This window comes from Eumetopias jubatus, unplaced genomic scaffold, assembly GCF_037043125.1.
Source record: "Eumetopias jubatus isolate StellerSeaLion01/CBP00866 unplaced genomic scaffold, mEumJub1_p1.0 scaffold_3, whole genome shotgun sequence".
Lineage (NCBI taxonomy): Eukaryota > Metazoa > Chordata > Mammalia > Carnivora > Otariidae > Eumetopias > Eumetopias jubatus.
In genome coordinates, this window is record NW_028274809.1 from 39,233,096 (window position 1) to 39,248,674 (window position 15,579).

At 43.0% G+C, this 15,579-nt stretch overlaps 1 protein-coding gene across 1 annotated transcript in view; it reads left to right on the forward strand.

The window, feature by feature from the left end:
• Window positions 1-15,579, forward strand: part of HECW2 (HECT, C2 and WW domain containing E3 ubiquitin protein ligase 2) — a 215,578-nt gene that overhangs the window by 93,332 nt on the left and 106,667 nt on the right. The window contains exons 7-9 of the mRNA XM_028123706.2: window positions 3,107-3,207; window positions 3,645-4,994; window positions 6,229-6,324. Coding sequence (XP_027979507.1) covers window positions 3,107-3,207; window positions 3,645-4,994; window positions 6,229-6,324 — 1,547 coding nt within the window. The remainder of the gene's footprint in view (window positions 1-3,106; window positions 3,208-3,644; window positions 4,995-6,228; window positions 6,325-15,579) is intronic.

The following is a 15,579-nucleotide window of genomic DNA, read 5'->3' on the forward strand; positions in this document are numbered from 1 at the left end:
GAGTCTCATTTGTTAATTAATTTATTCAACAAATAATGTGTGTATACATTTATACTGTCTACTAAATGTTAAACATGGTGTTCGGTATTGGGGATATGACAGTGAGCAACACAGATGGATGCAGTTCTTTTCTTACAATTCCTACTAAACATTTATTTCCTAGCTAAAATCTGTCATTTTTATAAATTGTCCATTATGAACACCAACACTTTCTTTTACTGGCTGAGGAAGAGAAAATGAGGATCAATTTATTTTTAACAAAGAAATGAAGGTTTTATTATTCTGGGACTTGATGTCCAAAGAGATGCGTGAGGAACCACAACGTTGAGGACAGGCCTGTGTAATTTGCTGCTAGGTTCATGCCTTAGTGGGCAAAGATCAGGCACCTCTCTGTGTTAGGCGCTGTCTAAATTCTGGGAAGACAGTGGTAAGAGAAAAAGACAGCCCTGCTATTATGCAGATTATAGCCATTATATGATGTTATTTGAACACTTTAATGTAAAAGTAGCGTTAACTATACTGTCTAATAGTAAGAAATGCCTGTATACCCTTTTGGTTTTTGAAAAATACCGGTTTAAGTAGGGAAGGCATTATCAGAATAGCAGTCACACTTAGATGAGCCATGAGTAAATTATGTCATTAAAATGCATGCTACTGAAGGCAGCCTAGAACTGCTGAGAAGACATAAAGCGAGATGGTAGTATGGTGACTGCAGAGCAGGACCTTCTGCGTCAGATGAATCTGTGTTCTCATCCCGGTTCTGTCACTCAGTACTTGTCTGGCCTCAGACAAGTCACTTACCCTCCCCACGCCTTGGTGTCCTCCTCTAAAAAACAGAGCTGCCACCTGCCTCCCAGGCTGAGAGACAGTGCAGGCCAAGCCCTTAGAGTGCACGTGGCACACGTGAAGCACTCACATTGGGAAACCAAAGCATTTTATTTTATTTTATTTATTTTTTCTTTTTAATGTATGATATATTTTTAAATTAAATTAAACTTTATTATGTTATGTTAGTCACCATACATTACATCATTAGTTTTTGATGTAGTGTTCCATGATGCATTGTTTGCGTATAACACCCAGTGCTCCATGCAGTACGTGCCCTCTTTAATACCCATCACCGGGCTAGCCCATCCCCCCACCCCCCTCCCCTCTAGAACCCTCAGTTTGTTTCCCGGAGTCCGTAGTCTCTCATGGTTCATGTCTCCCTCCAATTCTGCCCCCTCATTTCTCCCTCCCTTCTCCTAATGTCCTCCATGCTCTTCCTTATGTTCCACAAATAAGTGAAACCGTATGATAATTGACTTTCTCTGCAGGACTTATTTCAGTTAGCATAATCTCCTCCAGTCCCATCCATGTTGATGTAAAAGTTGGGTATTCATCCTTTCTGATGGCTGAGTCATATTCCATTGTATATATAGACCACATCTTCTTTATCCATTCATCTGCTGAAGGGCATCTGGGCTCTTTCCACAGTTTGGCTATTGCAGACATTGCTGCTATGAACATTGGGGTGAATATGGCCCTTCTTTTCACTACATCTGTGTCTTTGGGGTAAATACCCAGTAGTGCAATTGCTGGGTCATAGGGTAGCTCTCTTTTTAATTTTTTGAAGCACCTCCACACTGTTTTCCAAAGTGGCTTTGTCAACTTACATTCCCATCAACAGTGTAAGAGGGTTCCCCTTTCTCCACAACCTCTCCAACATTTGTTGTTTCTTGCCTTGTCAATTTTTGCCATTCTAACTGGTGTAAGGTGGTATCTCAATGTAGTTTTGATTTGAATTTCCCTGATGGCATTTTAAAAGCATCAATCGAGACAAAAAACTATTACCACATTTCTAGGAAAGAAAAGAAAAAGGAAGAAGAAAATAATCTTACAGATTTAAGAGATTCTTGCTAAGAGGTCAGAAAGATCCCTAAGAGCTGAACTGAGATTTTACAGTCACACATGTTCTTTTAAAGGGATGACATCTATTTGGAATTGTCCTGAGAAGGTAGAGATGGACAAACAAAACTGTGAAGCGCATTAATAATAAATAGCAGACTAGTGGCTCTAAGCTGTACAGCGGTGCAAATACTAGGCAGAGGCATTGTTTTCCTTCTGAAGTTGCCAGTAGAGGGCAGTGTGAGAGCAGAGATAGTGTGATTTCGTACTATCCCTTTGATTATTTTCCTTAATTAAGAATAAATTAGATTGAGAATGCAAGCTCCTTCAGACAAGGTCATGATGTAATTGCATTTGACTTTGATTAAATAAACACAGAATTGAAAAAGATTGTCAACTTCATCCTCAAAGAGGCTGGTAGCCTGAGTGGGGGGCCAAGGTGGGGCCCTGGTGTGGTGCCCTCCAGCAACGCCTCATGGGGTGGCAACAAGACGCCACCCCAGCAGCACACCTATCTTCTCCATTAGCATCTCTTGCAAGGCAAGCTGGGAAGCAGTGATAGTCAGGCTTCCCCCAGTGGGGGCCAGCAGCTCCGGTCCCCCTACTCTGCAGGTGAGGAAGGGAGGTCCAGCAACACGCTTCCCTTCCACAGCTGCAGCAGCTGTCAGGGGCAGACACTTCTCACCCTGCTGTCTCCTAACTCCCAGCCCCTACTCCTCAAGTACAGTAGTGAAGTGTCCCCCTCCCCCCGCCCATCCTTGTGTGATAGTCCTTGCCTGTTTTGTCCTCGTAGGACCAGTTTCCTATTGTGCTAAATGCTGAGGAGCCAGGCCCTCTTACGCTTTTATACCTGAGTCGAAAAATACCCCAAACTGTAGGCCTTTCACAGCTACTTGATGACCTTGAGAATGCTCTTTTCCTGATCACTGTTAGCAGTGAGAGAGCACATCAGTCCCCTTTAAGAAAATCATGTGATACTGTGTTGCATTTTCGGCTTATAACAAGATTTCATTGCATCCTGGGTGGGGGGTGGTGGTTATAAGTATTCCTTTGTGGGAATGAATCATATTACATTGGACTATAACATGCCTTCGAGCATTGTATTTTCTGGTGAGTGTGAAAGTTTTAAGAGAAGTGTGTGAGATTTGGGGGTGGCCTGCTGGAGGAGGGGAAGGCTGACACCAGTGTAGTAAGGAAAGAACCATTTCTCCTCTTGCAGCGATCAAATGCTCAGCTACAACCTTGGCCGCAGGCTCCCAGCTGACCACGTGAGCGGGTACCTCCAGTTTAAAGTGGAGGTTACGTCTTCTGTGCACGAAGGTGAGATAGTGGTATGAATACATCGCTGTAGGAAAAACTTGTTAAGTCTTACTCAGTTGTCAGTTTATATTGGAATAGAATTTGAATTTGTGTCCTGTTCTGAAAATAAACAGCTGATAAATGATTACCTCCTGAAGTTTCCCAGGCAGATAGGCAAGCTTGTTTTATCAAAAAATATCTCTTAGGTTTATGCCTGTGTTTGGAAACTAGGCTATAGAATTTCTAGTAACAGTGAACATAGACACTTCATATGTCAAACTAACCAACAAGATACTCATATAGTAGTGAGTTGCTTATCTTCTCAAGGCAGTAATACTGTAAAGAGGCCTTAACGGGATGACTGAATTTGTTGAGCTGATGGGTGGCAAAGCAATAGGACATTGAAAGTGTATTTGTTATTACCACTTTGTCTTAATAAATGCTGTTTTCTTCTTTAGATGCTTCTCCAGAAGCTGTTGGCACAATACTTGGGGTCAATACTGTAAATGGAGACCTAGGAAGCCCTTCTGATGAGGAGGACATGCCTGGGGGCCATCATGACAGCCCCATTTGTTCTAATGGACCAGTTTCTGAGGACAGTGCTGCTGATGGGACGCCCAAGCATTCTTTCAGGACTAGCTCTACTCTGGAAATAGACACAGAGGAATTAACCTCTACTTCTTCAAGGACCTCACCTCCCCGAGGACGTCAGGATTCACTCAATGATTACTTAGATGCGATTGAACACAATGGCCATTCCAGGCCGGGCACGGCCACCTGCTCAGAGAGGTCCATGGGAGCCTCTCCAAAACTAAGGAGTAGTTTTCCCACCGACACAAGACTCAACGCAATGCTTCATATCGACTCAGATGAGGAAGACCACGAGTTCCAGCAAGACCTAGGATATCCATCTTCCTTGGAGGAAGAAGGAGGGCTAATAATGTTTGGCACGGCATCAAGAACTGATGATGTGAGCCTGACATCACAGACAAAGCCGGAAGACAACCCAGTGGAGGTGGAGGAAGCCTCCACAAATGAAGCCGCTTCCTTCGAGGATAAGCCAGAACATCTTCCAGAGCTGGCAGAGGCCTCCTTACCCCCAGGCCCAGTCCCAGATGAAAGCGAAAATGGCCCAGAGTCTCAACCAAGTGCTGACCAGGGCAGCACCGAATTGTGTGGCTCTCAGGAGGTGGATCAGCCCACGAGTGGGGCAGACACGGGGACTTCCGACACGTCAGGAGGAAGCCGCAGAGCCATCAGTGAGACTGAGTCCCTGGATCAGGGGTCTGAGCCTTCCCAGGTGTCCTCTGAAACAGAGCCCAGTGACCCTGCCAGGACAGAGAGCGTGAGCGAGGCTAGCACGCGGCCAGAGGGCGAGAGCGACCTGGAGGGCGCCGACAGCTCCTGCAATGAGAGTGTTACCACGCAGCTCTCCTCGGTGGACACGCGGTGCTCGTCTCTTGAGAGTGCACGCTTTCCCGAAACCCCGGCCTTTTCTTCTCAGGAGGAGGAAGATGGAGCCTGTGCAGCAGAGCCCAGCCGCAGTGGCCCCGCTGAAGGGTCGCAGGATTCCATATGCACTCCCAGTGCTTTACCTGTGGTGCAGGTGCCCAGTGGAGAGGAGGAAAGGCCAGGGGCAGACACAGCCCCTCTACCTCACCAGGAGGAGGTGGGGGAGGTCTGGCAGCGGCGGGGGAGCCTGGAGGGAGCTGCTGCCGCCGAGAGCCAGCCGCAAGAAGAGGGTGATGCTGGGGATGCCCACGGGGCTTTTGAAGGGGCCACTGCCCAGGAGGAGGGCGCCACCGGAGGTAGGATGTACAAGTCGGTATGGCTCTTGGCTCAAGCATACCGCTTCAAGAGAAGTCTTGGGGTTTTGTCCCTCAATGTAAATTATACTGCAGGTTGCATGTTATCTGAATTCTTTTCTTCACCTTGGACCTCAACAGTTAGCTTTTTTTTTTTTTAAATGGATCTTCTATTTTTGAAATAAGAGGCCTGTCAAATGGCAGTCTTCAAATTTCAATAATGAATCTCCAGTGGGACCTGGGTTTGTAGACACAAAACCAAACAGGCTGGCAGCTTTACACTTTACACATCAGTGTAATGTGTAGAGGCTTTCAGGAACATCTTTTTTTTTTTTTTTAAGATTTTATTTATTTATTTGACAGAGAGAGACACAGCGAGAGAGGGAACACAAGCAGGGGGAGTGGGAGAGGGAGAAGCAGGCCCCCAGCTAAGCAGGGAGCCCGCTGCGGGGCTTGATCCCAGGACCCTGGGATCGTGACCTGAGCCGAAGGCAGATGCCCAACGACTGAGCCACCCAGGCGCCCCGCTTTCAGGAACATCTTAAGTTACTCCTCTTTGAATAAAACCCTCAGAACAGAACTTAATATGTACTTTGCCTCAATTGTAATATTTTTGACTTCTGCAGTACGAAAAATGTTAACTAAGTTAGGGGATGCGTTCTGACACTTGAAGAATAAGCTGTTTTAGTATCTGGGGATGCAAATTTACACATGAAATTTGTATCATGTCTCAGTGAACATGACCTGGTAGAATGTTTCCTTTGATGCATCAGAAAGTCTAAGGATAATTCACTGTGCCTAAATAGCCCAGACTCAGAAATGGGAATGATTTTCTTATCCTGTAATTTATTTTTCTACCTCAAGTATCCCCTTCTTCTCCTCCTCTTTTCCTTTTATTTTTGTTTTTGTTTCCTTCATCATCTTGCGGCCATTATGTGGCCCTAAAACATTGGTGCATGACCAGGAGAGGAGAGGAGCCAGGAGAGGAGAAAGGGGGGGGATGGGTAGAGAGAGAGACATTTCTCTAGAAGACCCTCTTCTGATTAAGCGTTCACCTCCCGTTCTTTTCTTTTGTTTCTGGGTCCTCATGGAAAAGGAGACTAAAGAGAGGAAAGAGACTAGCTCTAGGATTTATGTTGGGTATTGTTGTTTTGGTTTTGGTTTTGTTTTTCACAAACACTGTTTTGACACTGAAGGGGAAAACACTACCCAAGTACCTTTTTCTCTTTAATCCTAGGTTCTCAAGCCAATGGCCACCAGCCATTGAGATCGCTGCCTTCGGTGCGCCAAGATGTTAGCCGCTACCAGAGGGTGGATGAGGCTCTTCCACCAAGTGAGCACCTGTTAGCTAAGGGGTCCGCCTTGCTCAGAGGGTGCAAGGATGACAGGCAGATCCTTTCCACAAGAACGAAAAGATGAGAGATGAGAGAAAGGGATCTCAGGGCTGCCCCTTGACAGAGCAGCTACAGACTGGAAAGTGCTAAGCTGATGACTCCTTGTTGGCACTGTCCTGCTGAATGAGGGGGCAGCCGGGGCAGGGGGGAGCAAATACTGTAATACCCGTAGAGTCAATACTGTAATTGGGAAACAGAACCAGATATTTGGGACAGTTGGGTTCATAATAGAAAATTTTAAAAATTATGCCTAACGGCAGCATGAATTTTCAGTTAGGAGACAAATTGGTCCAGTCTCTTAGAAAAGCCTCACTCTATGTGATATACTTCTTTCTATTCACTTACAGCATTTTAAATCATTAAGCACAGTGTTCTGATTTTTTCCTTGGGGATATGCAGAAGAGTGTTAATAATTTCAGAAATTGGTCTGCCATTTATTTGGAGCATGATAATTATCTGAGGTTTTGAAAGATAGGTCATTTCTTTCACTTTCAAGAAACATGTAACACTTAAAGGGGGGATGGTTGAGGATGAGGGATTCTGGGAAAATTGTTGTACAACCTGTATCCACAGGTCTGAGTGATACCCATGGCCAGTCATAATCTGGACATAATTTAAGCTCTGTTTAAATGTCCAGGTTCCCTTAAAGCAGTATTGCTCCGTAAGAACAAGCATTTTGATGAACAGTAACAAAGCTCAGTAAATACTGCTTATAGGGGAACACATTGGAAAATATATCTTTCTGCATTATTGCTTTTTCTTCTTATTCACTCTCAGCTCTCCCACCTTATAGGTGATCATAGCAAGAAGCTGATGCCCTTGTCCTTCTGTGTTTTAAAAATGGTGGGACATAGGAGTGCTTGGGTGGCTCAGTCGGTTAAGCATCTGCCTTGGGTTCAGGTCATGATCCTGGAGTCAAGGGATTGAGCCCCGTGTCGGGCTCCCTGCTCAGCAGGGAATCTGCTTCTCCCTCTCCCTCTGCCCCTTCCCCCTGATCATGCTCTATCTCTCTCTCTCTCAAATGAAAAAAAAATTTTTTTTAAATAGTGGGACATAAAGGTGGGGGTGTGGGACTATGCATTTGTAGGGCTGAAATGCTGAGTGCTTAGTTTTGGTGAGTGTTAACAAAAAAGCTGAATGGTACTATGTACAATTGGTCAAAATATTGGCTTGATCCTTTGGAAATTCTTTTGTGTACAGTTCCTCCTCTTGTTCATGTATTTTGATGATTGAAGGTAGTTACTTATAGGAAATGTATATTTTAAGCAACTTTAAAAAATAGACCAAGAGATTAATTAACCAGTGTGTCATCTTAAGCAGGTGGGAGAATAAAAAAATTCCTTATTGTTTACCCCTGGAGAAGAGATTAGAGACAGAAAAGAAAAATATCCCTGGGAGATACTTAGATATAATAGGAAAAAAATGAATTGGGAACATGAGGAGAAGATTCTGGAAGAGCTTTGTTTATATGTGTATGTGGATTAGTAGTAATTCGAGTTTCAGAGGCATTGTGTCACATCAGAGTGTGGGTAAATGGCATCTTCCTGGCCACATCTAACTGCTCTGAATTTTACTGAACCATGATTTTGTTTTCCAGATCGCATAATACAGACAAGTACTTTCCTGCTGAAACTGTGACCACTTATTGTGATATTTCAATGCATTTGTTTAAACCCTGATATTTTTATTACACAGAATATATTTTAGGATTTTAAAAATAATTGGTTTATTTTAATAAGTTGATATATCTAAAAGCAAAACAGCAGTTTAATAGTATATCCAATTTAATGAGTAACTGAAGATGAGAAAATTCTTTTTTTAAAAAATATGTATTTTTTTTTGAGAGAGAGACAGAGTGGGGGCGGAGGGGCAGAGGGAAAGGGAGAGAGAGAAAGAATCCTCAAACAGACTCCCCAGTGAGTGTGGAACCCTATGCAGGGCTCCAGGAGAGGCTCAATCCCAGGATCCTGAGATCATGACCTGAGTGGAAACCAAGAGCTGACCGCTTAAACCGACTGAGCCACCCGGGTGCCCCAAGAGGAGAAAAATTCTTAATCCCTTTTATGCAACTTGCCACTTACAAATTTGGGGCTTTCTGTTATCAAGGCTAGGTTACAGATTGTGGTCTGAGCATGCCTGATTACTGTTCAGCTCTGTCCCCCCACTGTTTCAGCCCCTCCTATTCTCAAGTGTGTCTCGTCCTTTCAACACCTTACTTAATCACATGGCCGCCCTGCTAGTTGTCTGTCCCCAGCCTAACCAGTTCTCTGCCTTCCTTTCCCAACTGGGCAACTCTACTACCACCTCAGGCCATGCCTCTGACTTGGAGCTATGGCATTCCACATTCCACGCTGCCTTGTGCCTTCTGCCTTCATGCAGTGTCTCCAGGGAGGCTCGGCCACGGGGCATCCAGTTGGAGTGTACAGATTAGTCCATCCCTTGAATGACCTAGCTGAATTATTTTTAGGCTAAGAATTGTACTTTTAACACTATGAATTATAATATTCAAGCTCACATAGTGCTTTACAGTTTACAGAGCACTTTTACATGCTTCATTCTTTATTCTTTGTTACATTTTTGTAAGGTAGGTCAAGTGGGTAGAAATTGGCTAAAATGATTCTTTCATTTTATAGATGGAGAAACTGAAGCCCAAATAAATTAAGTAACTTGTTTACGATCCCATGCTAGTAAAAGTTGAGACAGAGTCTTAAACCTTCCTTCTCCTCTATCAGGTATTCTGATCTAAGATTAGAAGGGAAGGGACTGTTGTGTGGGTAGATGAATATAAATTCTGAAAGCTTACTTAGAAGCAGAGTAGTGGCTTGTACGGTGGTGTGTTATCTATTAGGTCCAAGCATCACCTTAAATCAGAGGCTTTAGGGGTTTCCCTGAAGCTTTATTCTATTGTAGTGTTTTGAGGCCAAACCTAGGAAGGCTCAAAAAGTGCTCAACTTCCTTCTCCTTCTTCTGGGTTAAGATTACTCAGCAGCACTCTTCCCCAGAGGCCCTGAAATAGAAGAAAAATGGTTGTAGTGACAATATGAGCATAGCCCCGACAGGTTTGCTCTGTTAAGCTTTTGTATCAGACTCAGGAACACTTTTTCGTCCTTGTGTGGATCGCTATCCACAACCCTGTAGGGCAGGCTGCTGAAACATTGTACCTTGGGCTTTGATGCCCGCCCCTCATTCTTGATTCTTTCTTTTCTTTTCCTAATTATGACTGTTATTTGAGCTTCTTTTCACCTTAAGAACACTTGTGTGCTAACATATAGTGAAGAAACCACCCAGCAAACTTAGGTTTGTCTCTGAGGATTTATGAACTCAATTAAGGGGGTTCAGTGGTATCCCTTGCTGTACCTTTTCCCTGTTAGAGCTGATCATGTGGTGGTCTAAGCATCAGTGTTATAACTTAGTCTCTGAACATCTATTTGATCTCTTTTTACGCAAAGCAGTTTTCCTTGTTTGTTTGCTTCAGCATCCAATCTAATTCCTCCTATCTCAGAATCAGGGACCTGTTCTTGGACTTAGTACAGAGATGACACAGTTGTAACGATGTCCTACCAATTGTTTTCAGAATCTTACTCTTGCTTTAGGCCACGGGCCCTGAGAAATGACCTTGTGAGCTATATAACTCCAATCCCTGGCTGAGAGATGCTCTCATGATCCATACAACATAAGAACACTCCAGGTCTTAAGGGCAGCATGGCAGTGTGGCGAGCCTTCCCTGAAAGCAGCTTAAATCTGAATCCACACTGAGCGCCTTCAGAATTCGCTTATCTTCTTCTGAGGTGATTGATGGCACCGGCAGCTGGAGGCAGGTCAGGGCTGAAGCCCCCTGGAACATCATCAGCATGACAGATCTTGGTCATTTTAGCATTAAGAGAAGCAAAAAAAGAACGGTCAGCTCAGCCCCTTCTGAAAAACTATTTTATTTTTCTTACTGGGTCCAGTATAATTGTGACTTAATTCCTTGCTGCACTGGGGACAGTAAGGAACTGTTGAGTGTTTTTCCCCCAAAAGGGTAGGAATAGGATTAGACTCGCGACGAACCATCTAGATTATTGGACTCTTGTAGGATCCCAGGATTATTGCCATGTTGTTAGGACTAGTGTACTACTTAGGTGGCAGGTTGAAATGGGCAGATCTGGAAAAATACAGGAGAATGTTTATCATTTTTTTGGTTGTGCACTTTCATTATTAAAGCATCCTTTGAAATGAAGGTTTAAAGTAAGGCAATGAATCTGAAAGGTGTAATTAATCTAACTTTCTAGTATGTTTAAGGCTAGGGGCTCTTATTTTCTAGAGCTTAAAAGTGAATTTTTATTTATTTATTTTTTAAAAAAGTTTATCTGTTCATTTGACAGAGAGAGAGACACAGCGAGAGCAGGACCACAAGCAGGGGGAGTGGGAGAGGGAGAAGCAGGCTTCCTGCTGAGCAGGGAGCCCAATGTGGGGCTCGATCCCAGGACCTTGGGATCATGACCTGAGCCGAAGGCAGACGCTTAACAACTAAGCCACCCAGGTGCCCCTAAAAGTGAATTTTAAGAGAAGAATTCATACTTTTAATCTAAAAGGCTACTTTCTTTAAAAATTGACTGTTAAGGTCCACCATAGGCAGCTGTTTGAGATTTTTTTTGAACTTTTTATTTAAATATAATATACATACAGAGAAGAGCACATTCCTCCTGCTAAATCCTCCCAAACTGAGCATACGTGTGCACCAGTGCCCCATCACTGGCACCTAGAAATCTCTTTGGGCCTGTTTCGATCACTAACCCGCCCTCCCGAAGGGGAAGTAGACCTACTACGCTGCCTCCCAAAATCATAGATAAGTTAACTTACTTTTGTACTTGTACAAATGGTATATACCTCCTTGAGTGTTAAAATAAGGAAAAACTAATCTTTTAAACACTGCTGTCCAGCATCTATCACAAAAGTTTAATTTTTTCCTTAGAATACCTTCCGTTCATTATAACTTTATCATCTCACCATGTGGTGAAGACACCATGGTTCTTGTAATTTCCCGTAGTGGCTTATACATTTACTTCCCAAAGTTCAGGTTCCTCATCCTTCTAAACCCAGTTATAACTAATTCGAGGCCCAGTCGTTATCCTCTTACCCCCTTGGTGCATGTGGTTCGTGCTTCCCCTGAAATGCCATCCTTTCTGTCTAGTCTTTGAACTTACTCCCAGTCTCCACACTCTCCCAGATGCGTTCACGGCTTCCTTTCATCGCCAGCTGGACAGTCCAGCTCAGACCAAGGTCTGGTGTGACAGGACTGGGAAGGAAGCCCGATAAGGATGAAGAGGGACCACAGGGAGGACTCCTGTTCGTTCCCACAAATGCTGATTTTAAAAGTTGGAAGTGTCCGAGACCTCCCCTGCTCTGCCTCCTTCCAGTGCCCTGCCTAGGGATTAATGCTGTGATAGTGGCTTTGGCGAACTTTTATACACTTTGCAACTCTGATTTCCCCCTTATTGTCCAGCTGTTTAAAGGGGCTGTTCTATTGGAGTCTCGGGAAATCTCCCAGTCCACTTGCTCCTGGATTTCAGTTCGGAGTCTTTAGGATGAAGTTTAGTTTCTTGTGAGCCTGTACATCATGACCTCTGAGAAATCTAGCATTAGCTCCATGGCTTTGTCTAGTAGCTGCTTTAAGTTCTTACAGATTTATGTCAGTGTCCCTCACACTTTAGTGTGTCTAGGAGTCACTTGGGAAGGTTGTCAAAAATGTAGATGACCGAGTCCTAACTTCAGATAGTCTGATTTTGCAGATCTAAGGTGTGTCCTGGGAATCTGCATTTTTATTGATCCTCAAAGTGATTCTGATACCTACTGCCGGAGTCCCACACTTTGAGAAGCATTTCTGTAGATACCAGTTCTCAAACCTTGTTATTGCCATGAAGCTCTTTATGCAAATAAAATCTTGTGTGGAAGACCAGTAGGCACAAGAGGTAATATTGGGGCTGTGGTGGCTAACACGGAGTTGGTTCTCAGGACCTCAAAGCCCCTGGCTCTATACGGCTAACTTAATTAGAGTTTAGTTTGCAAATTCTGGCCTAGACATAAGATGTTGATAGGTTCTTACCAAACCTAATGTAGAAAAATGGGTATCAGTTTGAAGATTCTTATAATTTTAGAACTGAAAGGGATCTTAGTAGGGTATAATTCTGCCCTCTCATTTTTCAGGTAAAGAAACTGTGGTTCAGAGGTATAGTGGTTTATTGAAGGTCATGGAGCAAAGGTGTGACAAAGCCATGGCCAGAGGCCCCCAGGCCTTCTACTTCCCAATTTGGTGCACTGCATATATATATATATATATATATATATATATATATATATATATATATATACACACATATATATACACGCACCCCAATACATTGTTCTCAGACTCATTGCACACTGATTATATACCCCACTTTACAATGTGGCAAGACAAGGAAGTAAATGCCAAGTTCCCAGTCTTCTAATCCTGCCTGTCTGATTTTATCATGGTCTTTGATGCTGGGCAATGAGATGCTGGGCAATGAGTTCTCATATGCTTACTTGTACCAAGAATAAACCAGGCCCAATATAAAAATTTATAAGCAACCATACCCACCTCTCTCCACCCTGCAGAGAAACTTTGATAGATACAATAGAGAGCTAATCTTCCTATAGGCATCTCTACTGTCCTTGTCTGGATGGAAGGGTATTGACCACTTGGGTAGGAGTCAACAACAGAACAGCCTTTCTCAATCTGATGCTAAGTATCCACTTGAAATCAGCAAGACAGCATTTCTCTTTATGGGATCTTAAGTAACAGCCTCAATTTAAAGATACGACATTTGATAGGGATAGTCTTAATGTGCATCTAATGTCCCACGTTCTTTGAAAGCAAATTTTCGGACCTCATTTTCTTATTCTTCTCATGGCACACAGAGGTGTCTTTGTTGAAATACATTAAGGTTATTCCTGGACTTTGTGGAAAGCGAACACAAGAATCTCTTTGTTATGATTTTATGTTACTGAAATTATTTGTTCATTCATTTCATGCTGTGTGCAAAGTGTAGTGGTAAATATATGCGGAGATTCCCCACTCTCCCTCCTCCCCCATTTTCTTACCCATGTGGCCCTTATAGAGACCACATTCTGTGGAGTAAATTCCTATGTAGTTTGTTCAAGGAAAAAGTTCTATCTTTGAAGATAATTTTTTTTACTTTCTTTTGTCAGAAAATGGAAAGTATGCCACAGTGTGTTTTCTTTTCTGCCTTAACTGCCAGAAAACTTAGAGCCAAATTTGAGTTATAAACTTATCTTGGGAGCTTGGCAGCACCTCTCTTTCTACTTTCTGTAGTTGGCTTCTGTTCTGTTTTTATCCCTAATTGACCTATTCTACGTTTTTAAAATTGGAAGCTACTGTAAACATTTTTGGGGAAAGAAATGGCCATTTGTTTTCTTGTGCATTTGAGTTGCATATGCTATGTGCTTGAATTATCCTGGCTCTAATGAGGTGGAATAATTGGTTCTCAAAATCTTTGAGATGGGAAAGTATGCAAAGAGCAGAGCAAAACAATGGAATAGATCAAAGGGTTTTGGAAAATGGTTTCTGAAAAGGCTCTAATGTAGTTCCTATTTGTCAGCTTATGGCAGGCTGATCACGAGGTCTTTTGGAAATGTCTCATTGTTGGGATTGCAACTGTGTCCAAAGAATTCAGGTTTGGCAGGCTGGTTCATTGTGAGTCTGTGTTACCTTGGAGCCTGAGTGGCACTGAGTTGATTTTTGTCTGTGTGGTGCTTTTTCTCAGCCCAATTTTTCTTTCTCTTGCCATTTGTCATAAATTACCATGTGCTAGGATCAACAAAAACAGATCCCCCCCCCCCCCCCCCCCCCCCCCACTGAGGCAGCCCTCAGTAATCAGCTGCTGCTGGCCGGGGTCTACCATTCAGGTCTTTCCAACCCTGAGAACTTTGTTAGAATACTTGCTCTATTCACCTCCAGAGTAAATGCCATAGGGAGTCAGGAGCAAACATGCCCTCCTCCTAGTCTCCAGGGTTAGAGCCATGGTGTCTGTTGATAAGCTATGTGATGACATGGGTAGTTTTGAAATAATTGAGCTGCTAAGGAGAAAGGTGCTTATTAATTTCAAAAAATATTTTACACAGAAATAGAGATGTGTAAAAACTTTGCTGGTTAAAGAATAGATTTCTGCTGTTTTATTTTTTAAAGATATATTTATTAGAGAGAGAGAGAGTGAGTGGGGGTGGGAAGGGGCAGAGGGAGAAAGAGAGAGAGAATCCCAAGCAGGCTCCACACCCAGCACGGAGCCAGATGCGGGACTTGATCCCACAACCCTGAGATCATGACCTGAGCTGAAATCAAGTGCTGGACGTTTAACTGGATGAGCCACCCAGGCATCCTTCTGCTGTTTTTGTACGTTATGTATAAATTGCACTTCCCAACTACAGTCAGTTTCAAAATTTTGCCTTTTGAAAAGATCAGCTCATGCTTTGTGTATTTTGATAGGGGAATGGCCCTTTAGAGAGCCACAGAGGAGGTCGGTCTGGCTCTGAGGATCACTCTGCTTTCTGTTTCTACTGAACATGCACTTATATATTTGTTTACAAAGGTGAACAGACTTAATGAGATTGCTTAAACATAAAATTAAATAATGTTTTAAAACGTTGTATTTATTTGAGGTTGAAGGCAAGTAATTACCCTTGTTCTGAAAATGTATTCATCTTTGGGAAAGTGCAAGTGGAAGTTTGTAGATAATGATAGTATTTGATGACTGGGCTAGCATTATTTTCTTCTGAAGACTACATTTACCAGAATTGTATGTAAATATGCACTTGGAAGCTTCCAGCTACACTTTCATTCAAGCTGGAAAAAGAGAGAGAGAGAGAAATAAATTTTTGGTGAAAACAATCATTGACACCAATTTCAATGCAAATATCCAAAGTCTTATGATACCAACAACTTGTATTTATAAAACACTGGCACTCATATATGAAGATGGGCATTGTAGACAGATCTGGAAGGATTCTCTACATTCAGAGATTCTTTAAAGCGGGGGTATTACACACACAGGGTATGTTTACCTAATGGCTCACGACAGATCCTGAAGTGGACTGAAGGAGGTGCCTGATGATGCAGTGAGATGTATGTGATTAGCCCCAATTTCTAACATGTCAGGGAAAACCCATGCTGAAGT